The sequence below is a fragment of the Schistocerca nitens genome, chromosome 1, assembly GCF_023898315.1.
Source record: "Schistocerca nitens isolate TAMUIC-IGC-003100 chromosome 1, iqSchNite1.1, whole genome shotgun sequence".
Classification (NCBI taxonomy): Eukaryota; Metazoa; Arthropoda; class Insecta; order Orthoptera; family Acrididae; genus Schistocerca; species Schistocerca nitens.
In genome coordinates this window covers 170638824-170666658 of record NC_064614.1, presented here as the reverse complement: position 1 = coordinate 170666658, position 27835 = coordinate 170638824, and the positions used below count along the sequence as shown (strand labels likewise).

General features: G+C 37.8%; 2 protein-coding genes across 2 annotated transcripts in view; one reads left to right on the top strand and one right to left on the bottom strand.

Annotated features, from left to right (window-relative positions):
* Positions 1–23724, bottom strand: part of LOC126234858 (deoxynucleotidyltransferase terminal-interacting protein 1) — a 107244-nt gene extending 83520 nt beyond the window's left edge. The window contains exon 1 of the mRNA XM_049943632.1: positions 23524–23724. Within this exon, the coding sequence (XP_049799589.1) occupies positions 23524–23676 (153 nt within the window). The 5' untranslated portion in view covers positions 23677–23724. The remainder of the gene's footprint in view (positions 1–23523) is intronic.
* A 607-nt stretch (positions 23725–24331) lies between these two features.
* Positions 24332–27132, top strand: LOC126234874 (3-oxoacyl-[acyl-carrier-protein] synthase, mitochondrial). Its single transcript, XM_049943617.1, has 2 exons — positions 24332–24672; positions 24752–27132. Exons 1-2 carry the CDS (start codon positions 24652–24654, stop codon positions 26066–26068), a joined length of 1338 nt encoding a protein of 445 aa, XP_049799574.1. The 5' UTR covers positions 24332–24651; the 3' UTR covers positions 26069–27132.
* Positions 27133–27835: the final 703 nt, after the last annotated feature.

Below are 27835 nucleotides of genomic sequence, written 5' to 3'. Positions count from 1 at the left end.
TTCATCTGCCCCACCCTCACTGTGTGCCACCCTCTGCCAACATACCCACCCACACTTCCCCTTCCCTATTCCTCTCCGTTTCCCCTTCCCCTCCCCACCTTCCTCCCCCACAGCCTCAATGCTGTGCTTGTTGGTGGTCTGGTCCCTTCATGCTCCACCAGACAGTGCTCTTCTCTCCCCCCCCGAAACTGAACCCTGCTATCCCATCCCCTTCCTCATACCCTGCAGATTGCTGCTTCTGCTATCTCGGAAAACGCCTTTCTGATATTGATGTCTGAAACACTCCTGTGTGATACTGACAAGGGGCAGATTGAGTCAATAATTAAATCACTGAAGACTAAGGACTCTCATGGATATGACAGAGAGCCTAGCAGAATGTTAAAGTACTGTGCTGCACATGTTAGCCCTGTATTTAGCCATATTTGTAATGTTTCCTTTAAGAATGGTCAGTTTCCTGAAGATAAAAGTGCTCACCAGGGAACCTCCCCATTGCACACCCCCCTCAGATTTAGTTATAAGTTGGCACAGTGGATAGGCCTTGAAAAACTGAACACAGATCAATCGAGAAAACTGGAGGAAGTTGTGTGGAACTATGAAAAAATAAGCAAAATATACAAACTGAGTAGTCCGTGTGCAAGATAGGCAACATCAAGGATACTGTGAGCTCAGGAGCGCCGTGGTCCCATGGTTAGCGTGAGCTGCTACGGAACGAGAGGTCCTTGGTTCAAGTCTTCCCTCGAGTGAAAAGTTTACTTTCTTTATTTTTGCAAAGTTATGGTCTGTCCGTTTGTTCATTGACATCTCTGTTCACCGTAATAAGTTTAGTGTCTGTGTTTTGCAACCGCACCGCAAAACCGTGTGAATAGTAGATGAAAGGACGTGCCTCTCCAATGGGAATTGAAAACATTTGATCGCAAGGTCATACGTCAACCGATTCCTCCACAGGAAAACACGTCTGATATATTCCATACGACACTGGTGACGGCATGTGCGTCACATGACAGGAATATGTTGTCGACCCATCTAACTTGTACACTTGGCGAATGGGTAAAAAGATTCTTCTACCTTGCCCGATTTAGGTTTTCTTGTGGATGTGATAATCACTCCCAAAAAAGTGATGAAAACATAAGAGTTTGTCACATAAACTGCAACAAACGAATGCAACAGTTTCACAGTCGCACAGTTTTCCCTGTGCTCTGTCAAAACATATGTGTTTAATGTTTTCAAATTTTTCCGTGTGTAGACCATCAAATCCTGCATATGTCCAAGCAAATCTGAACATGTCCTGGAATTTTGGAGAGTGAAGTTGATTATGTGTGAGTGCCTGAACTTTGATAATTGTCTGAAAATAAAAAATTAAACTTTTCACTAGAGGGAAGACTTGAACCACGGACCTGTCGTTCCACAGCTGCTCATGCTAACCAGGGACCATGGTGCTCCTGAGCTCACATTATCCTAGATGTTGCCTATCTTGCGCATGGACTACTCAGTTTGTATATTTTGCTTATTTTTTTCATAGCTCCACACAACTTTTTTCTCAATTGATCTGTGTTCAGTTTTTCAAGGCCTATCCACTTGCCAATTTATAACTAAATCTGAGGGGGGTGCGATGGGGAGGTTCCCTTGTCAGTAGTAAAGCTGCTTTATAAAAAGGGAGAAAGGGACAATGTAGACAATTTTAGACCTGTTTTTAGGCCATCAGTGTTTGCTAAAGTTACTGAAAAGGCTGTGTATGTAAGGATAATTGATCATTTTATATCACATAATTGGCTACCAAATGTACAGTTCGGCTTTAGAAGTAGCTTAACAGCTGAGAATGCTGTTTTCTCCTTTCTCTGTGAGGTACTAGATGCACTAAACAAAAGGTTTCGAATGCTAGGCATCTTTTTTTGATTTAAGTAAGCCATTTGCCCCCCCCATGAACCGTGGATATTGCCGTTGGTGGGGAGGCTTGCGTGCCTCAGTGATACAAATGGCCGTTCCGTAGGTGCAACCACAATGGAGGGGTATCTGTTGACAGGCCAGACAAACACGTGGTTCCTGAAAAGGGGCAGCAGCCTTTTCAGTAGTTGCAGGGGCAAGAGTCTGGATGACTGACTAATCTGGCCTTGTAACACTAACCAAAACGGCCTTGCTGTGCTGGTACTGCGAACGACTGAAAGCAAGGGGAAACTACAGCCGAAATTTTTCCCGAGGGCATGCAGCTTTACTGTATGATTAAATGATGATGGCGTCCTCTTGGGTAAAATATTCCGGAGGTAAAATAGTCCCCCATTCGGATCTCCGGGCGGGGACTACTTAAGAGGACGTCTTTATCAGGAGAAAGAAAACTGGTGTTCTACGGATCGGAGCGTGGAATGTTAGAGCCCTTAATCGGGCAGGTAGGTTAGAAAATTTAAAAAGGGAAATGAATAGGTTAAAGTTAGATATAGTCGGAAGTAGTGAAGCTCAGTGGCAGGAGGAACAAGACTTTTGGTCAGGTGAATACAGGGTTATAAATACAAAATCAGATAGGGGTAATGCAGGAGAAGGTTTAATAATGAATAAAAAAATAGGAGTGCAGGTAAGCTATTACAAACAGCATAGTGAACGCATAACTGTAGCCAAGATAGACACGAAGCCCATACCTACTACCGTAGTACAAGTTTATATGCCAACTAGTGCTGCAGATGATGAAGAAATTGATGAAATGTATGATGAGATAAAAGAAATTATTCAGGTAGTGAAGGGAGACGAAAATTTAATAGTCATATGTGACTGGAATTCGAGAGTAGGAAAAGGGAGAGAAAGAAACATAGTAGGTGAATATGGATTGGGGGTAAGAAATGAAAGAGGAAGCCGTCTGGTACAATTTTTCACAGAGCATAACTTAATGATAGCTAACACTTGGTTCAAGAATCATGAAAGAAGGTTATATACATGGAAGAATCCTGGAAATACCAGAAGGTATAAGATAGATTATATAATGGTAAGACAGTGATTTAGGAACCAGGTTTTAAATTGTAAGACATTTCCAGGGGCAGATGTGGACTCTGACCACAATCTATTGGTTATGAACTGTAGATTAAAACTGAAGAAACTGCAAAAAGGTGGGAATTTAAGGAGATGGAACCTGGATAAACTGAAAGAACCAGAGGTTGTAGAGAGCTTCAGGGAGAGCATAAGGGAACAATTGACAGGAATGGGGGAAAGAAATACAGTAGAAGAAGAATGGGTAGCTCTGAGGGATGAAGTAGAGAAGGCAGCAGAGGAACTAGTAGGTAAAAAGACGAGGGCTAGTAGAAATCCTTGGGTAACAGAAGAAATATAGATTTTAACTGATGAAAGGAGAAAATATAAACATGCAGTAAATGAAGCAGGCAAAAAGGAATACAAACGTCTCAAAAATGAGATTGACAGGAAGTGCAAAATGGCTAAGCAGGGATGGCTAGAGGACAAATCTAAGGATGGAGAGGCTTATCTCACTAGGGGTAAGATAGATACTGCCTACAGGAAAATTAAAGAGACCTTTGGAGAAAAGAGAACCACTTGTATGAATATCAAGAGCTCAGATGGAAACCGAGTTCTAAGCAAAGAGGGGCAAACAGAAAGGTGGAAGGAGTATATAGAGGGTCTATACAAGGGTGATGTACTTGAGGACAATATTGTGGAAATGGAAGAGAATGTAGATGAAGATGAAATGGGAGATACGATACTGCGTGACGAGTTTGACAGAGCACTGAAAGACCTGAGTCGAAACAAAGCCCCAGGAATTGACTTCCATTAGAACTACTGACAAAACTCTACCATCTGGTGGGCAAGATGTATGAGACAGGCGAAATACCCACAGACTTCAAGAAGAATATAATAATTCCAATCCCAAAGAAAGCAGGTGTTGACAGATGTGAAAATTACCGAACTATCAGTTTAATAAGTCACAGCTGCAAAATACTATTGTGAATTCTTTACAGACGAATGGAAAAACTGGTAGAAGCCGACCTCGGGGAAGATCAGTTTGGATTCTGTAGAAATGATGGAACATGTGAGGCAATACTGACTTATCTTAGAAGAAAGATTAAGGAAAGGCAAACCTAGGTTTCTAGCATCTGTAGATTTAGAGAAAGCTTTTGGCCATGTTGACTGGAATACTCTCTTTCAAATTCTTTAGGTGGCAGGGGTAAAATACAGGGAGCGACAGGCTATTTACAATTTGTACAGAAACCAGATGGCAGTTATAAGAGCCGAGGGGCATGAAAGGGAAGCAGTGATTGGGAAGGGAGTGAGACAGGGTTGTAGCCTCTCCCTGATGTTATTCAATCTGTATATTGAGCAAGCAGTAAAGGAAACAAAAGAAAAATTTAGAGTAGGTATTAAAATCCAGGGAAAAGAAATAAAAACTTTGAGGTTCACTGATGACATTGTAATTCTGTCAGAGACAGCAAAGGATTTGGAAGAGCAGTTGAATGGAATGGACAGTGTCTTGAATGGTGGATATAAGATGAACATCAACGAAAGCAAACCAAGGATAATGGAATGTAGTTGAGTTAACTCAGGTGATGCTGAGGGAATTAGATTAGGAAATGAGATGCTTAAAGTAGTAAATGAGTTTTGCTATTTGGGGAGCAAAATAACTGATGATGCTTGAAGTAGACAGGATATAAAATGTAGACTGGCAATGACAAGGAAAGCGTTTCTGAAGAAAAGAAATTTGTTAACATCGAGTATAGATTTAAGTGTCAGGAAGTCGTTTCTGAAAGTATTTGTATGGAGTGTAGCCATGTATGGAAGTGAAACATGGACGATAAATAGTTTGGACAAGAAGAGAATAGAAGCTTTCAAAATGTGGTGCAACAGCAGAATGCTGAAGATTAGATGGGTAGATCACATAACTAATGAGGAGGTATTGAACAGAATTCGGGAGAAGAGGAATTTGCGGCACAACTTGACAAGTAGAAGGGACCGGTTGGTAGGACATGTTCTGAGGCATCAAGGGATCACAAATTTAGCGTTGGAGGGCAGTGTGGAGGGTAAAAATTGTAGAGGGAGACCAAGAGATGAATACACTAAGCAGATTCAGAAGGATGTAGGTTGCAGTAAGTACTGGGAGATGAAGAAGCTTGCACAGGATAGAGTAGCATGGAGAGCTGCATCAAACCAGTCTCAGGACTGAAGACCGCCACAACAACTACAACAACAACAAGGCATTTGATTGTGTTGATCACAAAATATTGCTCTAGAAGTTGGACCATTACTGAATATTGGGAGTAGCTTACATCTCTAATAACAGACAGCAAAAGGTCAACATTCACAGTGTTGAGAATGACTGTAATGTGGGGTCTGAGGGGGTATGGTCAAATGGGAGGTGTCCCAGGGATGAGTGCTGGGGTCACTCCTGTTTCTTATTTATATAAATGATATGCGCTCCAATATTACCAGTAACTCTAAAATATTTTTGTTTGATGAGACACTAGCTTGGTAGTAAAGGATGTTGTGTGTAACACTGGCTCTGTTTCAAACAGTGCAGTTCATGAGACTAGTTCACAGCTTGTAGAAAATAAGCTAATGCTAAATCAGAGTAAGACTCAGTTTTTACAGTTGCTAACACACAATTCAACAAAATCCGATGTTTTAATTTCACAGAATGGGCACATGATTAGTGAAACTGAACACCTGAAATTTCTAGGTGTTCAGATAGATAGTAAACTGTTGTGGAAAGCCTATGTTCTGGATCTTGTTCAAAGACTTAATGCTGCTATTTTTACTATGTGAATGGTATCAGAAGAAAGTGATCATTTGACACCAAAAGTGGTCTGCTTGTTTTCATTCGCTTATGTTGTATGGTATTATATTTTGGGGTAACTCTTCCCATTCTCAAAGGATAGTGTTGGCTCAGAAATGGGCAGTTCGGGCAATAAGGGCTGTAAGTTCACGAACCTCTTGTCGACCCCTGTTCACTAGTCTGGAGATTCTAACACTTGCCTCTCAATACACGTATTCTTTACTGTCATTTCTTGTTAACAATATCAGCTTATTCCCAAGAATTAGCAGCTTTCACTCAGTTAATACTAGGCAGAAATCCAATCTGCATTTGGATTGCATTTCCTTGACTCTTGTGAAGAAATGCATGCAGTATACTGCTGCATCCATTTTCAATAAGCTACCACAGCATTCAAAAATCTTAGCAGTAATCCACGTGCTTTCAAATTGAAACTGAAGAGCTTCCTCATGGATCACTCCATCTGTTAACTGTCGGCTGTATCAAATTACTGACTCTATGAACTTTTAATGCACAATTTTTAATTTTTGTGCTGTACACTGCATATTAGGACAGTTTCACCAACAGGTTCACTGTTATCTTTGACATTCTAACAAAATTATATAAAAAAGATTTCAATCCATTCATTATATCACATGTCAAAGTAGCAGACTCATATGTGCTTGACATTTCAAACAGAATCGCATATGCAGTAAGTAAATGCCAAATTAGCAAATGAGACTTTACTGTAGTCATAAATACAATTTACTTAGCAATGCTGACACACACACACACACACACACACACACACACACACACACACACACAGAGAGATAGAGAGAGAGAGAGAGAGAGAGAAATTCTGCATTCTGCTTACATGAAAATCTGTGTGTAGATACTTCACGTAGAGTGCAATAATGATCCCGGCCCCCCTCTCCCCTCAAATCTTAGTTGGGGTGACACACACACACTGGTATGTAGCATAGCCAAATGTCTGTGCAAGGTGGCAATTTGGTTGATAGTTGGTGAAACCCACAAATGCGAATGCAAAATAAGATTGTTGTACCAGATAGGCCTGTAGTGTCTCATGATGTTTACGTTTGCACTATATTTAATGTATTTTTCTTGTTTATAGTTAACCCTACAAGATATGTTCAGAAAATCTGTATTTGATAATAGACAAGTTTAAGATGAGTATTTTGTTGTATATTATGTACATACCATATATCACATACAAACTACGAAAAATGTAAAACCACTAAGTAGCTTTTACCTGTGCTCCACTGCAAAGCAATAAAATAACAATGGCAACGAACATTTAATGTAAAATGCTGTTAATAAATCCTACGTTGCAACTTAAAATTTCTAAAGAACTGGAACATTAGTTACTAGCATTATTTCTGTTATGACAGGCTATGTCCTGTTTTCAATGTGTGGACGCACTTGGATGTTAGGTGAACACAAGTACTTTAAGTGAAACTTGTTTTTGTGGTTTCTCTTACTGCAATCCAAGAGAAACAGCAATGGCCTAATGTTTTGAAAACAGTGAAGTATTTGTGGAAAGTGCTCCTCATTGTTAACTTTCAGCAGCCAAAAGGCATGTTTGGGAAATGAAATGTGTTATGATAAAAAAATATAATAATACATATGTGAATGGAAAGCAAAAGTTTAAAGTATATTACAATTGCATTATTAGAAATGTTGTGCTTGTACGATTTTTGGCTAATCAAACTTCCTCTTTTACATTTCAACTGTAGATGCAGTCAGCAGACTTCAAGGACACCAAAAATAAGAAAATCCTCCTTACTCGGTTCCACTTCACTTCAATAAAAGGATATTGAATACTGATATCAAATCTTCTCTAATTTCAAAACTTATATGATACAAAACACTCATAGCCCATCATACTCCAAGCCGCACATCTTAAACAGAAACTTCAACATATGAGAGAGTGAGAAAACAAAATCATGTACAAGGAAAAAAATGAATGATTTTTTTTATTTGTTTGCACCTTACTGCGAATTCATAATTAATATCTTTGCCAATGTTTATGGTTGATCGGCGTTTCATTTTTTGTTTTTAATAAATTTTAAATTTACGATATCCTGCGAGTCTTTCACCATGTACCTACACATACATTACATGACTCTGTGCAGCACAACAGTCACTCGAGGCCAAGTAGATCATCTCAGTTATGGCATAGTGGGCATAGTGACCCAAAGGTCATGTTGAGGACTAACAATACATTCCAAGTCCTGGATTCAGATGAATCTGTCACACTTTTGTCAGCCTCAATGGACAGTGCAATGGTTTGTGTAAGTGCACCTAAGCTGCCATACTGTTAACAGAGAACAGCAGGGAGGGGGGAAGCAACATTACCATACTGTCTGATAACCTTTGAAGTGGTGTATCAGTGCTAGTAGTGAACCTAAGACGTACTGAAAGGCTGTGACAAATTAGTTAACCTGGCAGAGACTGTGTGCTAATTGGAGGTGCAAATGGCATTTATAAGAAAGAGTGCAGAAGTGCTGAGTCTACTCTTACGGACACTGAAAAAAATTCCGAAAGGGAATTTCATTGTTGTGAGTGTACTTCATGGGCATGACCTAATGGAAAACAAATATATGTGAACTGTGCAATAAAGTATATGAACAAAAATCCAGAAAATGTCTACAGAGAGTCTGTGCATGCAACTTTTGTTTATGTTGACAGTGCTTTTAGAGGCGACTTCACCAGGCATGGTTTCCATCAGAACAGAATGTGGAAAGAATCTATGGCAGCAGAATTCCTGAGGATCCCGAAATCAAGTACTGTTGCAGCTAAGGTCAGATCACTCACAGCTGAGGCCAGGTCACCTACAGATGCTGGGACATCCCCAGCAGCAGACTTTACACCAGCAGTGGAGGTTGCTCCATTGGCGGCAGAGGACACCTTACCGCCAGCAGAGGACACCTCACTGGCAGTCAGAGATCAGACACCAACAACCTCAGAAGGCCCTTTACTGACAGCTGTTGATCCAGTCTCAGCAGCTGCTATGGAGAGCAATACAATGCATCAATATACGAAAGCACAGAAAACCCTTAGTGCTCAAGAATTTTTGGTACCCCATCTCAAAACAGCATCAGCTATGGCATGGTAAAATGTGAGTACAACTGTCACCAGTCTCTATTCTAGCAGTTTTCACATTTTAAGCTGTAATATCCACAATCTGAGAAATAAATACTTCAAACTTGAAATTGCTGTTAAGGATGCCAAAACTGGCTGAATTTGTATTCGGGAGCACTACTGCGAGGATTTTAAATAGAGTTTTGTCAATATTAATTATTAAAATCTGGCTATTCAGTTGTATAGGAATGGTGGCAAAAGTAGTGGAGTTTGTATTATTCTTAAATGTAATGTGGAATATGCAAAAATGTGTGTGGCAGAAACATTGAGTATTGAAAAGCATTTTGAATAAGCTTTGAGTATTGAAAATCATTTTGAAGCTGCTGCTGTTCATTTCTTGGGAAGCCGCGTAACATAATAATCATATCAGTTTATAGAGCACCTTGTGGGAACAGACACTTTCTCTATTCAATTGGAGTCTCTGCTGGATATTATCTTTACTGAAAAATCCACTGTAACTGTCTGTGTGGACTTCAAAATAGACTTTAAGAATCAAGCTGTTTCTTAATGTACTGCACAGCTCCAACATATTTCCTCTTATACGTAGCCCCACAAGAACAACAAATAGAACAGAAAGTATTACGGACAACATACTTCCAAACTTGAACACAACAGAGATAGAAATTATTAATACTGCTTAGGGTTATCTAGTCAGAATGCCCCCATACTTACAGTTCCAGTTATACCTGTGAGAAATGGGAATTTACTTCTTTCTTACAGAACAAATTTTTCCATGGAAACCTGTGCTAGTGTTGTTGTTAATCTAAGTTATAAATCCTTGTTAGAAGTGCTTTCACAATGCTTATGATGCTGTGTCTTCAATATCCATGTCCAGTTCTGAAATGTGTTTCCCTAAGAGACTGACTAGGGTCCATTCATGTCGGATCACTAAATCTAGTTTCTGGATTACATCACACATTAAAATTTCCTGTAAGATGTTAAAAATGCTGCTCAGTTCTCAAATGAAAAGATCCACATATCTCCAAGTTATTAAATATTTACAGACTTATGAGAAAATATGCCGATAGGTAATTGGATAGTGACCACTGGCTATTAGTGATGAGCATGAGAATCAGAAGGAATGGAAAAAGACAGACAACCAGGAAAGGAAAATTAGAGTATGGTAATTGAAGGAAAAGGAAATAACGGAAGAATACCAGGAGATTATAAGGGAAAGGTTACCAAAGGATGAACCAAAAACAGATGAAGAGGAATAGGGGCAATTTAAAAGTGCTATGGTAGAAGCCGCAGTAACTGTATGCGGAAGGAAAAGTGGCAGAAAACTGTGGAAGAGAAAACCATGATGGGATGAAAGAGTCAAAGTGGTGGTGGAAAGAAGAAACCAGACCTTCAACTGCGGTTCCAAGAAAGGACCAAATTAGCAAGAGAGGGACATAAGAAAAAGAAGAAACAGGCAAATAAGATAGTGGCTGAGGAGAGAAGAAAGTGGACGGAAGAAAGGACAAATATGGAGAAAGACAGCATAGGAAGAAAGAAAGTACAATATGGAAATGTCAAAGTAAGAAAATGGGTTTGAGGGAAGATGCAACAATGATAGATAAAATGGGATGAGGTTAATAACAGTCAATGAAGATGTGGAAGGAATATTTTGAACATTCACTAAACCCGAATGGACTTGGAGATGAGAGTAATAGACTGAAGGAGGTAGAAGTAAACTTTGGGGAGGAAAAGAACCTGACATGGAAAGAAATGGAAATGGCACTGGACAAGATGAAAGGAGGAACCGCGACAGGTATGGATGCTGTGAATGTCAAAATGATGAAGATAACAAGGGAGGTTGGAAAACAGTGGTTGTATCATGTGATGAGAATGGTGTGGAATGAGAAGACAACTCCAGAACACTTGAGAAACATTCTAGAATGGGTCGCACAAGTGATTTGTAAGCAATCTCCTTTGTAAACTGACTTCACTTCACCAGTTTTCTAACAATAACCTAAAGTTTACCATCTGTTTTACACATGACTGAACCTTTGTGGTCATTCCATTTAATATTCCTACAAACGGTTGCACACAGGTATTTGTGTGAGGTGGCTGATTCCAACAGTGACTCACTGATATTATAGTCATAGGATATCAAGCTTTTTTCATTTTGTAAAGTGTACAGTTTTACATTTCTGAACATTTAAACAAATTGCCAATTTTAGCACCACTTTGAAATCTTACTAAGATATGACTGTACATTTATGCAGGTTCTTTCAGGCAGTACTTCATTACAGATAACTGCATTATCTGCAAAAAGTCTGAGGTTACTATTAATATTGTCTGCAAGGTTATTAATATACAATATGAACAGCAAGGATCCCAACACACTTCCCTGGGTCACACCTGAAGTTAGTTCTACATCTGATGATGACTCCAATCTAATATAACAAGCTGCATTCTTTGTACCAAAAAATCCTCAATACTATCACAAATTTCACTTAATACTCGATACAATCATACTTTTGAGAGAAAGCATAGACGTGGTACTAAGTCAAATGCTTTTCGATAATCAAGAAGTACTGTAGCTACCTAACTGCCTTGATCAACAGCTTTCAGTATGTCTTTTGAGGAAAATGTGAACTGGGTTTTGCATGATCGATGTTATTGGAATCCATGTTGATTTACACGGAGGAGGTCAATCTGTTTGAGATACCTCACTATGTTTGACTTCAGAAGATTCTACAACAAATCAACATCAAGGATATTGGAGGACAGTTTTGTGGGTCACATCAACTACCCTTCTTGTAAATGAGTGTGACCTGTGCTTTCTTACAACTAATGGCCACGGTTTTTTGTTTGAGGGATCTACAATAGGCATGGGGCTAACTCAACTGCAAATCCAGTAAAGAATCTGATACAGACTCCATCAGACTTTGTTCAGTTTTAACAATTTCAGCTGTTCTCAACATGACTGACAGTAACACTTATTTCACTCATCGTTTCAGTGGTACTAGGATTAAATTGGGGCAATTCTCTTGGATTTTCCTTTGTAAAGGAACATTTGAAAACGAAGCTAAGCATTTCAGCTTTTGCTTTGGTATCCTCGATTTCAGTTTCTGTCTCATTTGCTAAAGACTGGACAATAACTTTGGTGCCATTAACAGTCATTAGAAGTGACCAGAACCTCTTTGGGTTTTGTGAAAGATGATTTGACAATATTCTGCAGTTGTAGTCATCAGAGGCTTCTCACACTGCTCTCTTGACAGCCAAATGCATTTCATTCTGCAACTATCTATCTACAGTCCTATGCTTCGTTTTACACATAATATACAGTAGTCTCCATTTCTTTAGAAGTTTCTTTACAGTGACCTTTTTTCCATGGATTATCCCTCCTACTATGAACTGTTCTATTAGGTGCATACGTATCCAGTGCACGGTCAACTATTCTTTCACACTTGAGCCATAGTTCCTCTACATGCTTCTATGCTGTGCTAGAAATTTCATGGTCCTTACTGAGATGTGGCACTAATGCTTTTTTATTTAGTTTACTGAACATATACACCAACAGAAAAAGATTGTAACACCAAAAAAGTAATTGATGTAGAGGAATGTAATTTCGGAAGTATGTGTGTTTAGGAAACGTATTTAAGTGATTAACATAAGAGGTTAATGTAAGTGCAAGATACGCCATTGCAAATATGAAATGCTGGTACATTAATAACCAGTGTAAATGCCAGGATACTGAATGCAAGCACGCAAATGTTCATGCATTGTGTTGTACAGGTAACTGATGTTGATCAGTGGGATGGAGTTCCACATCAGTTGCACTTGATTGGTCAATACGGGAATGATCAAACATTGTTTGTGGATAATGCATATATATAATCGATATAGATTTGATGATCTAACAGGCCAAGGCAACATGTCAACACACTGTACAGCATGATGGTTTACAATAGCGGAATGTGGGCGAGTGTTATCCTGTTGGTAAACACTCCCTGGAATACTGTTCATGAATGGCAGCAGAACTTCAATCATTCAACAATCAGTTGGGAAAATTACAGTTCTTTTAAGTGGTGGGTGTGATAAGACATCCCGTGAAACATTACTAAATGACTTCTCTGAAAACTACCTAGTTCGGAACCCCATTCATGATGGAAATATATTGTATCTAAAGCCAACAGACAGACCCAATCTCTTTGATGGTGTCCACGTCAAAACTGATATCTGTGACCATGACTGATTGTGGCGACTACGATTGCCAAAGTACAAAGGACGACTAAAAAATGCAGAAAGGTATATATGTTCACTAAACTAGATAAAAAATCAGTAGTTTCATATCTCAATGAACAACCAGAAACTTTCAACAAAGGGCAGGAGTACGTAGAGTAACTAAGTTCAAGTTTGAAAGAATAATTGACAAAGCAATGGATAGGTATGTACCCAGTAGAATAGTTAATAATGGGAGGAGATCCTCCGTGGTGTACAGCCACTGTACAGAAACTGCTAAAGAAAGAGAGATTAATGTATAATAGGTGTAAAACAAAGCACAGGGACATAGAGAGCGAGAGAATGATGCTGAATGAAATGCATTTGGATGTCAACAGAAAAATGGGTGAAGCCTTCAGTGACTAGCGTAGCTGAGTATTGTCAAATGATCTTGTATAAAAACAAAACAAATTCTGCTTGTGTGTAAATGCTGTCAGTGACATTAAAGTTACTGTCCAATCACTAGTGAATGAGAAAGGAACTGAAATTGAGGGTAGCAAAGCAAAAGATGAAATGCTTAACTTTTATTTCAAATGTTTCTTTACATAGGAAAAGCCAAGAGAATTGCCCCAATTTAATACTCATACCACTGAAAAAAATGAGTGAAATAAGTGTTACTGTCAGTGGTGTTGAGAAACAGCTGAACAAAACTCCAGGCCAGACGGAATCCCTGCCAGAGTCTATACTGAATTTGTAGCTGAGTTAGCCCCTCTTCTAACTATATTCTATGAACATATAAAAAAATATAAAAAAGTCCAGTTTTTGGAAAACAGCAAAGGTTACACCCACCTACAAGAAGGGTAGTACAAGTGATCCACAAAACTAATTTCCAATGTCCTTGACATTGATTTGCTGTAGAACATACTCAGAGCTCAAACATAATGAAATATCTTGAAAAGAATGACCTTCTCCATGCCAGCCAGCATCGATTCTTCTTCTGGCAGAAGAGTTGAAGGGGAAGGAAGAGGAGTGAAGGAAAAGGACTGGAGAATTCCTTCTCATCCCATCTGGGACCCAGGGATCTGGGTGACTTTTCTGAAAAGAACCCTAAACCTCTCCAGTCCTTCTCCTTCACCCCTCTTCCTTCCCCTTCAACTCTTCTGCCAAAAAAAGGAGCCACTGGTTCCGAAAGCTTGTAAAAGGACAATCCTTGTGTGTGTGTGTGTGTGTGTGTGTGTGTGTGTGTGTGTGTGTGTGTGTGTGTGTGTGTTCCCGTGCTGCCGCTTGGTGAGTAGATTTTTTACCTATCCATTTACATTAGACAATATTAATAGTTGCTTTAGTAACTTCAGACTCTTCTGCATATGATGCAATTATCTATAATGATATACTGTCTGAAAGAAGTTGCATAAATATTCGGTCAGATCTTGATAAGATTTCGATGTGGTGCAAAGATGGCAACTTGCTCTAAATGTGAAATGTAAAATTGTACACTTAATATCGATGGGTCACTTTTGGAATTGGCCAACTCATACAAATAAATGGCTGTAACACTTTGTAGGGATATGAAATGGAATGATCGCGTTCAAAAAAATGGTTCAAATGGCTCTGAGCACTATGGGACTTAACATCTATGGTCATCGGTCCCCTGGAACTTAGAACTACTTAAACCTAACTAACCTAAGGATATCACACAACACCCAGTCATCACGAGGCAGAGAAAATCTCTGACCCCGCTGGGAATCCAACCCGGGAACCCGGGTGCGGGAAGTGAGGACGCTACCGCACGACCACGAGCTGCGGAAGGAATTATCGCGTAGGCTCAGTAACAGGTAGAGCAGGTGGTACACTTTAGTTTATTGGTAGAATACTGGGGAAGTGCAATCAGTTTACAAAGGAGATTCCTTACAAAGAACTTGTACAACTGGTTCTAGAATACTGCTCAAGTGTTTGCCACCAATACCAAATAGGACTAACAGGGGATATTGAACATATACAGAGAAGGGCAGTATGAATGGTCACAGGTATATTTGATCCATGGGAGAGTGTCACAAAGATACTGAACTGGCAGATTCCTGAAGATGGCATACACTATCCTGAGAATTTCTACTAACAAAGTTTCAAAAACCAGTTTTAAATGACGACACTTGTAATATACTACAATCCCCTATGTATCAGCCACATAGGGATCACGAGGATCAGATTAGAATAATTACAGCACAAACAGAGGCATTCAAACAATTATTTTTCCTGTTCTTCATATGTGAATGTAATAGGAAGAAACCCTATAAAAAGTTGTACAATGGGATGTACACTCTGCCATTCACTTTACAGTGTTTTGCAGAGTACAGATGTAGATTTAGAACAGTTTGAATCACCTGACTGACATACAAATTTCGACAATAGTGTCATACGAAATCGCATTCCAGACCATACGCTAGGTGTAGGTCCAGCATGTCGAGCACACATACACAGTTTGGTTGCAGGCTCTCAACTGGCTACCTTATAACCAACAGTCGGCCATCCTGGCACAGGGGCAAAACCGGCTTTCATCAGAAAACACAACAGACGTCCACTCTACCCTCCACTGAGCTCTCGCTTGGCATCACTGAAGTCGCAAATGACGGTGGTTTGGTGTCAGTGGAAGGCACACTACAGGGTGTTTGGTTCGGAGATGTCTGTGAGGTGACAAATTTTAACAGTCTTTTGTTTCACTGTGGCACCAGCTGCTGCTCAAATTGCTGCTGCAGGTGCAGTACGATGCGCCAGAGCCATATACTGAACACAATGGTCTTCCCTTTCAGTAGTGCCAAGTGGCATATTAGATGATCTCATTCAAACTCAGTGAGGTGCTGATAATGGTGTCTTTTGTCACCTTAAAGGCATTCTTGACTAATCAACTCACCACGCCCAATCTCATTGGTAACTTAAAGCTGATGATCATTACAACATGTATTTTAAGCAAACCCTATTTGGATTCTCATAGTGGCGCTACTAGCATCACTCTTATGCAACTGGCATGACATTTGAATAGACATCATCTTTCAGATATAGAAACATGCCTGCCAACTCTTTCTTGGTGTTGCAATTTTTTCCCCATCAGTTTATATCTTTCTACTTGTTTTAGGTGTTCTTTGTACTTTGGTAATCATTGCTGACACAACCGGGTCGTGGTTACCAATACCACTTTCGATGCAGACTTCTTCATAGAGGTCAGGTCTATTAGTTGCCATTAGAAATATCTGTTCTAGGTAGTTTTCAGAGAAGGAATTTAGTAATGCTTCACAGGATGTCTTGTCATGCCTACTACTAACAATATTGTAATTTTTCCAGTTGACTGTTGGATGATTAAAGTTTCCAGCTACCATTACAGTATGATTAGGGAACTTACGTACAAGCGAACTGAGGTTTTCTATTAAGTTTTCTGTTACATCAGGAGGTGAAACTGGTGGGTGACAGAAGGATCCAACAACTATTTTATGTCCATCCCTGATACTGAGTCTTGCCCAAAAAATCTCACATACAGCTTCAAATTCTATCTCCGTGGATTTTAGTTTCTTGTCTACTGGGACAAACACTCTACCTCCATTTTCTGTTAGCCAATCCTTTCAATATACGCTAATTTTTCCTGAAAATCTCACAGCTATCTATTTCAGGTTTCAACTCCTCTCAACTCCTCTCCAAAGTAACTGAGAGATTAGTGAAACAATGAATCACCAAGTACTTAGATGACCATATCCTGTTGAATAATAATCAACATGACACCAACAGGTACAGTTACAAGAACAATAATAGTGATAAATGGTTACACCCAAGAAAGAGTTGAAAACTTGGATGACAATAATAGTGTTGTATGAGTTAATTTGGATCTTTCTTAAGCTTTTGATACAATTATTCATGATATTCTGTTAGATTATTTGAAAGCAATGGGGATAATAGGTATAGAAAACAAGTAGTTTCAATCATCTTTCCAAAATAGATCACAGATGGAACTTCTGCCACCTCATGCTAATCATAAAATCAGATTAATATCTGATGCAAGGAAAGTAGAAAAATCCCAGGGTAGTATGCTAGCCTCCCTTCGGTTCCTTACTTATATAAATGACATACACACTTCAGAAACTGCAGCAAAGATCATTTTGTTTGCAGGTGACACTAGTGTAATAGTGAGTGGTATTAAGGAATCTCTGCCCACTACAACTGATAAAGTCTGCATGTCCTTGCATTCATGGTTCAATGCCAACAGACTTGATACTTAATGTGAAGAAAACAAAATATTTACAATTTTGGTAGATGAATCAAAATCAAGATTCCATCTGGTACTGGGGGGAGGGGGGGGGGTTGAGTTACAAAGGGTGTGATGCACCAAACTTTTAGAAATGTATGTTGACTAACACTTAAACTGGAAAGACCATGTAACTGAATTCTTCGCACAGATTCTGTTCTGCATGTTTTGCTCTGAGAATTTTTTGTATGGTTTAAGCCACAGATAGTGCTACAATGGCTTATTTTGGTTTCTTCTGGTCCCTTAGAGTTTATGGAATGGGGTAAAATTAACAACCAATTAAATGAAATTTTTACATAAATGAAATGTATTCACAGTTGAAAATATGACCAACCATCACCTGTATAAAGGAATGAAAATCTTTGCAGGACCAGGACTCGAGCCCGAATTTCCCACTTTATGCGAGTGGCTGGCTTAACTGCTTTGGCTTTCAACACACGAGCAGGACCAAACTTCCATGCCATCATTTCTGCATCACAACCTGTACTCGTACAGGGTCATTCCATGTCAAGTCACCCAGGCCTTGATACCAACCATGTCAGATTTTGATGAAACATGGTACAATTACTTCTTTTATCATCCTGAAAGCACTTGTAAAATTTTTTTGCTCTATCTCTTATAGTTTTTTCTTTATAAATTTTTAAAGTTTTTAGATTTGGCGTTGTTTCAGCAGTCTGAAATCTTAACTTAAACGTGTCCTCACAACTAAAAAAATTTATATATTAAAGAATACTCAAGATATCAGTATGAAATTTTGGAATAAGTTTGTGTATTATATCTAAATGTTAAAAAAAATTACCATAAAGATATATTAAAATCTTCCAAATGAAAAAAAATTTACAAGTTTTTTTTTTTTTTTTTTTTTTTTAGCTAACGGATGTTTAGTTTTACAAAAACTGCAATATCTAGAGTCTCAGAGCTCAAATTTGTTTTAAAATACTCTTAATTGCATAGGCTATTAGATAAAAGAAAAATTATGTTGGCTTTTTAACCTGTTTAATAGTTATCTAACTTTTAAAATAATATTAATTATATTTTAAAAATAAAAAGTACCAAGTGACTTAGACACCGAAAATAAGTTTTTGTCTTCTTGGAGTATCAATGTACGCTTGGATTTTGTTTTGTTACTCCTGTGTTTTGAAGTAAAAAAATATTACAGTGTTAAATAGTGCTTGGATAGTATTTTATTAAGTTTATTCGAACTTTCAGTAAGTACTGTTACTTAGTTTACAGAGATTGTTTTCCAATATCCTATAAAAGTAACCAGAACAGTAATCAGACCAAAAGTGAAATCAGTATGTCAGATATTCAAACCTGTAGCGTCGGGTTATTTAAAAAATCTGACTGTTTCCAAACAATCTACACACCTTCAAAAAAGTTACAACCGGTATCTGAATTGAGTGAGGAAGAAAAAGATTTGATCCACTTACGATCTGGAATTAATCTGTGTGAATTTAAGAACATATGTTCACACCACAGCTACTACTTTTTAAATGTTTTTGAAAAGTATCAAACAACATGTGCAGACCCACTAAAAAAACACAAAAAGCCCATCAAAAATCATTGAGAAGTGTAGGCTTGGATCTTTCTAAACAATTACTGACAAAAAATACTAGCATAAAACCTGGACAAAAGCTTTGCTCAACAGGCCATAACTTTTGTGAGGAAAAATTAAGAGTTGAAGTCAATGAAAGTGAAACAGATGATGAAGCCATGGCTGAATTAGAATCATTGGAATCCAGAAATGAATCCATCGTACAAACAAACATTGCTCTTGATAATCTAGGTTTAACACTGATAAAGCTTCATGGCTTGTCAGAACAAAGTAAAGGGTCTTATTTTAAAAGGAAGGTTAGCAGTATTGAAAAGACTGCAAAAAAGGCAGTTTCAAAAGCATTAAAATATGATGCACCAAGTTCTGATGATGACGAAGAAGATACAATTGTGGTTGAGAAAGCAACGGAATTTGAGGTAATGATTTCTCTTATGAAAGAGAAGATTTCATCTGTTGGGAGGTCTAGAAAAATCCAGATTCTGACCTTGGCTCCAGATTCTTGGAGTCGAAATAAAGTGATGAAAGAATTTAATGTAAGTGAGTACATGGTGCGACAAGCTAGAAAGCTAAAATCTGAAAAGGGTATTTTGGAAACTCCTGGTCCAAAAAAAGGTAAAACTCTTTCTGAAAATACAGTAAGACTTGTAACAGATTTTTATGAAAAGGATGAAAGTTCCAGAGTGCTACCTGGAATAAAAGACAAAGTAAGTGCTCAAAAAAAAAAAAAAACTGTACATGCAAAAAAGACTCATTTTGTGTAACTTGAGAGAACACTATTATTCTTTCAAATGGGAGAATCCCGAGGTAGAAGTAGGATTTTCAAAATTTTGTTTCTTGAGACCTAAATGGTGTATCCTTGCTGGTGCTGCAGGCACACACACTGTATGTGTATGCAGTATCCACCAGAATGTTAAACTATTACTGGATGCTGTGAAAATTGAAGAATCTTATAAAGACCTAATTAAGATGCTTGTGTGCAACACGGAAAACCAAAACTGCATGCTACATCATTGCGACAGCTGTCCTGCAAATACTGCACTAACTGAGTACTTAACTGAAAAACTAAGTGAAGATTATGATTTAGAAGAAGAAATTGTAATCAGTCAGCGGGTTAACACAGACAGGGCAGAAATGATCAAACAGTCTATCAGTGTTGAAGACTACATTTCTTTATTGGTTAGGTCATTGGAAAAGCTCACCCCGCACTCGTTTATAGCAAAATCCCAATCAGCAGACTTTAAAAGATTGAAAGAAGACCCACCACCCAAACCAGCAATTATTGTGATGGATTTCAGTGAAAATTATTCCTTTGTTATACAAAATGAGATCCAAAGTTACCACTGGAATAGAGGTGGTTGTACTCTACACTCAGTTGGAGTTTTTCTAAGAAATGAGGAAAACAATGTTTTTGTTTCCAACCACTGTTTTATTAGTGATGACCAAGAATATGACACTGGTTTTGTTAACTTTGTACAAAAAGAAATTACAAAGAGGCTGTCATTACATCATACTGACATTGACTCAGTTCACTACTTTACAGATGGTTGGGTTGTGCTGGGCAGTACAAAAATAGAAACAGTTTTAAAAATTTGACTGAACACTTGAGAGACTTTAATTTGAAGGCCCAACACTCTTTTTTTGCAACAAGTCATGGGAAGTCAATTTGAGATGGCCTAGGAGGAACTATTAAAAGAATTTTAAGGAAAGGCAGTCTACAGCTTCCAGACGAAGAACAAATAATGACAGCAATCGATGTGTACAAGTTTTGTGAAAAAAATATTGAAAACATTCATTTTCACTTTATTGACAAAAAAGAAGCTGATTTGCTACGGTTAAAACTAGAAAAACGTTTTTCAGCAACCCGAACCATTCCTGGAACAAGAAGTTTTCATAACTTCAAGCCACTTCCAACAAACAACCTTGAAATTAGAAGGACTACAGATAGTGTAAAATCCTCCTTAGTCTTTTCTTTCCATTCTTCTTCTGATTGGGTTCGTGTTGAACCATCCATAAATAGCTATGTGGCTGCAAATTATGATGGTAACTGGTACTTTGGACAATGATGAAGAAGATGCAGAAATTCTATTTCTACATCCTTCAGGACCAGCTGCATCATTTTATTGGCCTGAAAGAGAAGATTCTTGCATAGTGCCTTTGGAGCACATAGTCTGTGTAGCAGACGCACCTCAATCAAGCGGCACTGGAAGAATGTATTACTTCAAAAAAGACTGTATCAAAAGAACTGAAAGCTCTTGGATGAAGTGGAAAAACAGTTTGAATCAGCATTAATGTTTATTAAAAAGAGAAAATTACTCAAAAAATTTAATGTTTCAAGCAATCAGTTGGGTTATAGATAAGTGTCGTAAGTACACTATCTTTGTACATAATTCTAATGTAATCTACTATAATTAATAAACATGTTAAAAAGCCATCATTATTTTTGTTTTATCAAGTAGCCTAGATATGTCTAAGAGTAAATTAAAACAAATTTGAGCATTCTATCAGGTATGAGACTCTAGATATTGCAATTCTTATAAAACAAAACATCCGTTAAAAAAAAAAAAATACATATATAGGCTACATATTTTTTTTTTTCATTTTGAAATTTACCATCATGTCTTAGGTTAAAGTTTGGTTTGGGGAAAGGTAGTTGAACCTTTCGATGATAAAAATTCAAGCATTTGGCTTAGAATTATAAGTGAGGCCGCCACTAACAAGTGGGACAGACGCCTTTTGCAGCCGCCCACTGTGGGAACAGACGCTACAGTCTGGTGCTTTTATACAAAAGCCTGCCAGTTCCGCTGTTCTGATGATCTTCATCGCCGCCTTTTCATAGAAAATATTAATATATTTTAATAGTATCATTTTTATCTTCAAATATGTATAATAAATAAACTTGCTGCAAAAAATTCATGATGTTATCTAAAAGAGTTTTTAAGACAAGCAATTTTAAAGTTTTGAATACAAATTAAATTTACCATTTCCGAAGGTTCAGAAAACGCAAAACATAAAAACTTTAAAAATTTATTAAAAAAACTATAAGACATATAGCAAAAAAATTTTGCAGGTGTTGTCAGGATGGTATTAGAACCATTTGAGCCAAATTTCATGAAAATCTATGGAGGTGGGTGCAAAATTTATTTTTTATTGGGTGATTTGATATGGAATGACCCTACACACATTATAACATTACTATACAGGGGAGGACATTTTAATTGAAAGTCGCTACCTACTATCAGCAGATAAATAAGATACTGTACTGCCTATACTGTTAAGAAGAATGATCCAATATCGACATTTTTACGTTCAGGAATGGGATATTCGCATCTTGTCACATAGCTCTCCTAGGGCTCACCACAATCACCTACCTACTTAAAAAGTTGTGTTTGCTTACTCTACCCTGCAAATGTGTGTTGATGACAAACTAGACTTGATGACCTGCATAGCAACTCCAATTGCGATAGCTGTAATACTCACAACTCTTGGCCCTCCATATGGAACAAGTTGGAACAACCTGTGTTCAAAAAACACATGAGCTACTTTGGTGTCATTTTTTATATGCACTACCAACAAACATAAAGAGGTTGGAGACAGAAATGACTTTTAGAGCAGAGTTAAAGTCGTTTCTTGTTGAGAAATGGTTACACAATTAAAATGAAAACGTAAGCTTACAGGACTACTAAGCCCATTTATTGTTGAATTCTTTTGCTTCTGTAAACTGATATACAAACTATGCTGTGTGTGTCTTTGCACAGAATGTTTCTGATGTTGGTTTTCTGTTTCCTCTGGTCTAGATGCAGTGCCATACTCCACCTCTGAAAAGGGATCTGGTGCAAGCCTAGATGTGATGGATATAGAGTTTGCAGGTCTCTGTGTGTTCATACGATGAACTTTTCAGCAGTGCTACATAACATGCTCACGAGTTTTTACCTTATCATAGATGTTCTGTATCAAAGTTTCATGATTTACCTACATCACTGATTTACTTTTTGTGTATGTTGTACTTTTTGGCAGTGCTATGGAATGTATTCATGTTTTCACTTTGTCAGTAGTGTTTTTATTTTCAGTATTTCTTGTTCATGTTGAACTTGCAATGCGCACTGTGTATTTGTGATTCCTCTTCTAACCACATACCGAGCAAGGTGGCTACTCCAGTCTTAAAGTACTGGATTCGTGTTTGGGAGGAACAAGGTTTATTCCCCATCCAACCATCCTAACTTGAGTTTTGCATGGTTTCCCCGAGTTTTTAATGTGAATGCTGAGATGGTTCCTTTCATTAAACCATGGCGGACTTCCTGCCCTATCCTCACCTTATCTTATCCTACTTTGTTAGTATTTTATCTGCATTATTTCTGTGCTGTATCTGATATATTCGGCACCATTTTACTAGATGGTGTAGAGACGAATGAATAAATAAATAAACATGCAAAAAATGCGCATTTTGCAATTATTATGGCTTCAAATTATGTTTACAATATCTCGTAAATGTCTGACTGTAAAATGTATACGAATCAAAGACAAAAACTAGAAAATATCGACGATGAAATCTATGTATGTCTAGAAACTAAAACCAAAGGCTAGAAAATATCAATCTCGAAAGCTACGTATGTCTTTGTGATCTTTAAAACTTACCCATTCCACGAAATTCTCGTCATTTGGGATCTCTTGGGAAGGAACTTCTGGTAACACACAGTTGTGAACTGATAATGTGGTCTGTTCTAACTCAACTGAGGTGCCAAGTGCAGTCGTTGAATCGTAATGTAACTCATGATTAGAGTGTATCATTTCTCGTTGGACTTCTGTTAGCTCTGATGGCCAAGAAGCTAATCCTCTCTGTACAACCATTTTTGGCATGTGTTACTAAGCAGCAACACTTGTTTATCTTAGTATTAAAATAAATCTTTTAATGTCACTGAGAGTAATAATTATTCACAGTTTTAAAACAAGAAGCTGTTAAATTCTTTGAAGGAGACTAGTTTGGCAGGATATAAACAGAAAGCATCCATTTAATGCACAAAATAATTGTTTCCGTCACAGCACGGAAATGATATCAGCTGGATTCCGAATGCAGTTGGTAGAAAGCAGTTAATCTGACATTCAAAATACTCAGTGGACTATGTACAAAAATCATTTCCATGAATATTTAACAGAAACTTTAAACTCCAGCTTGTTTCTCTCTCACGTTGTGTATTTTGAAACAACTACAGTTCTGCCAACAGTTAACCACGCGTCCCGTCATAGATGAAATATCTCTTTCAAACCTGAATATGCCATAACAATCATTTTCTCAGAAAAAAATAAATGGAGAAATATATTACATTTATGTTGTAGTAAGAAGTTATTTTAATTTCTCCACTTTATTTTCGCAATAATACGTTTAATTTTACGGTTGAATTGTCTCCGAAACGGCGTTTATTTTCTTTGCCTAAACAGTCTGGTATGGTGTATAGTGTATACCAACAATAGCTAACTAAAAAAACAGCTGTTCGTTGTGAGCCAGTGGTCTTCGCGAAAACATTACAATGTTTATCTGTCGCATTTATTATGTTTTCGTGTACATAATATGACATACGTAGAATACATTGAGTTTATTTGGTCTGGGTGTCCTACATGCAATTAATACAGTGACTGACAGTTCTTAGAATGAGATTTTCACATTACAAGTTAATAGAACTTAAGCTTAACATAAACTTAGTTACATAATCTTGTAGGGTTGTTATATAGGTTATATATAAATTGAAGAACCGAGTTACTGAGAAAATGTTGTGGAGAATACAGAGAGTTAGTACCTGTTGAATATCAAACTTTCAAAATATATTTTCTAATGTTATACTCCAGGAATATTAACATTTCTTTACAGATAAAAGTCACCTCTTCGGCTATGGTCAGTTTTCAGCAGTATTCAACGACGAAAAGACGTCGTGTTGTCGTAACGGGTATAGGAGTCGTTTCTCCATTGGGATGCGGGGCCCAGCATGCATGGAACAGAATATTATCAGGTGACTGTGGTATTGTTCGTCTCCCCGACGACAGATATGGAACCCTTCCATGCAAAATAGCAGCTCTGGTGAAAAAAGGAAACAGTGATGGTGAATTAAATATAAATCTTCATTTCGCTGACAGGGAGCTAAGGACAATGGCGCCAGCGACAGTGTATGCAATGGTAGCAGCAAAAGAAGCGCTAGAGGACGCAAATTGGTTCCCAGAGGAAGAGGAAATGAAACAGCAGACGGGTGTTGCAATAGGAATGGGAATGATTGATATGGAAGATATTTGTAGCACAAATGAATCACTAAAGAGGGGATATAATCGTGTAAGCCCATATTTTGTTCCTAGAATTCTTGTAAATATGGCAGCTGGTCTGATAAGCATTAGATATGGCTTTAAAGGACCTAACCATGCTGTTTCTACAGCTTGTGCAACTGGTGCTCATGCAATTGGCGATGCATATAGGTTTATACAGCATAGTGATGCTAAAGTTATGGTTTGTGGGGCCACTGAAGCAAGTGTCAATCCACTCTCAATTGCAGGATTTTGTAGGTTGAGAGCTCTTAGTACAAAATTTAATGATGAGCCTTTGAAAGCGTCAAGACCATTTGACAAGAACCGTGACGGTTTTGTGATGGGCGAAGGATCAGCCGTAATTATTTTAGAGGAACTAGACCATGCTATTCAAAGAGGTGCACAAATATATGCAGAGGTGTTAGGGTATGGTTTATCTGGAGATGCATCTCATCTAACAGCACCCAATGAAGATGGACTGGGAGCGACATTAGCAATGTCAAGAGCAATATGTGATGCTAGGCTACAGCCAGAGGAAATAAGTTATGTCAATGCTCATGCTACATCTACTCCACTTGGTGATGAGATAGAGGCAAAGGCTATCAGCAGACTGCTTGGTAAACATGGTGGTGTTGCTGTTTCTTCAACCAAAGGAGCTCATGGACATTTGCTTGGTGCTGCAGGTAATCTAGAATCTGTGTTCACCATTATGGCTATTAAGACCGGCTTCTTACCTCCGAGCATAAATATTGAAAATGCAATTGATGCCAAAAATGTACATTTTGTTTCAAACATTAAGAGAGAGTGGAATCATCAGAAGAGGATTGCTTTAAAAAATGCATTTGGTTTTGGTGGAACTAATGTATCATTATGTTTTTCACAATATGTGAGCTAGGTTTTTTTGTTTCGGTCTAATAAAACGTGCCATACTTTTTGTATTTTTCTTTTTAGTAAATGCAATTTGCACAATTTTCAGTAAAGATTTTCTTCCCGTGTGAATAAAACTGCAAACAAGCCTGTGAAGAAAGTTGAAGACTGATCTCAATTTGAATATCAGATGTTTGTGACATTATTGCCATAAAATAGTCCTACATCTGCCACAAACTCCTTTATCTGAGCACTGTGTAGATCCAACACTCCCAGCAAAAGATAATACTGCTGAATCATTTTGTTGTAGTAGGTTATCCACCTATAAATAAGGTAGTCTGGGGAAAAAAGAACTAGTTATTTATTTGTCCCTTAATCATTCTGAATGATGGTTGGTTGATTCAGTGAGGGGAGCAAACAGTGAGGTCATCGGATTAGGGAAGGATGGGGAAGGGAGTTGTCCGTGCCCTTTCAAAGGAACCATCATGTCGCTTGCCTGAAGTGATTTTGGCAAATCATGGAAAACCTAAATCAGGATGGCCACACATGGTTTTAAACCATCGTCCTCATGAATGTGAGTCCAGTGTACTAATCACTGTGCCACCTCGCTTGCTCTGAACAGAGTAATAGGACATGTAACAAGAAGATAATTTTGAAACATTAAAATTTCACATTACATTTATCATGACTGTATATTACTATAAATCACATACCAGAACGAATTTAGTGCTTCCCATAGCATAGTATGGTAGTGTTTTCGAGATTATTGCTACAACAGTGAAGTTTAAATAAGAATATTATTCTTAGGATATAGTATCAAAATTTAGAAATTAGTTTCCATTGAGAGGAGATAACTTGCATTTGTAGCGACTTTATTTTAGATGTTTATTTATCACTATTCTATTGAAGAAGAAATACTAAGCACCAAATTGGGTCAACTGAAGAATGGGATACAACTCATCGACTTTGTCCAACGAATTCACATTTTAGTCATAGACATTAGTTTCTTTATTTTCGAGCTATAGATAATATATCAGTTATCTTCTGTGGCAAAGCGTTGTAATTGTAAATAAAAATAAATGAATGTGTTACCAAGAGACAGAAATTGCGTATGTTTTTTTTGTTGCTTGTAGTACTTCTACATCATTTGCGTACACATTTTGAATTATACCTTTGTCTGATAGTGAGTCACTCCAATTACTGTTTCCTGTGCAACTGATATGCATCCTGTACTGTGTAGGTCTACTGAAGAATGAGATACTAGTACTAGCAAAAGCAAATATAACACTAGCATCTTTTTCCTCAGTTGAACTACCAAGGTCATACCCTAGTCTTCATTTGACCTATATAGGTCAGCTGAAGTGCAGGATACAAATTTTACATTTGTCACTTTTTCCGCATTCACTAGTACCAGTATCCTATTTTGCATTTGACCTGTGTAGGTCCTATATTTGTTGCATTTTTCGCCTTCACTAGTCTTCAGTTTATACTAGTACTAGCGAAGGTGAAAAAAAGACGCACATAAAAGCTGTATCCTGTACATGTCAACTGAGTATTCCATGAGTGTTTTTTTTTTTTTTTTTTTTTTTTTTTTTTTACAAAATTAATCACAGGTGTTTTAATGCGAAGATAGGGAAGGAGGAAGCATTCCAGCCTACAACTGGGGAAGAAAGCAATGCATATAATATTAATCATAGGTGATTTTAATGTGAAGATAGGGAAGAAGGAAGCATTCCGGCCTACAATTGGGAAAGAAATTTTGCATAACATTTCGAATGATAATGGCTCAATTTTG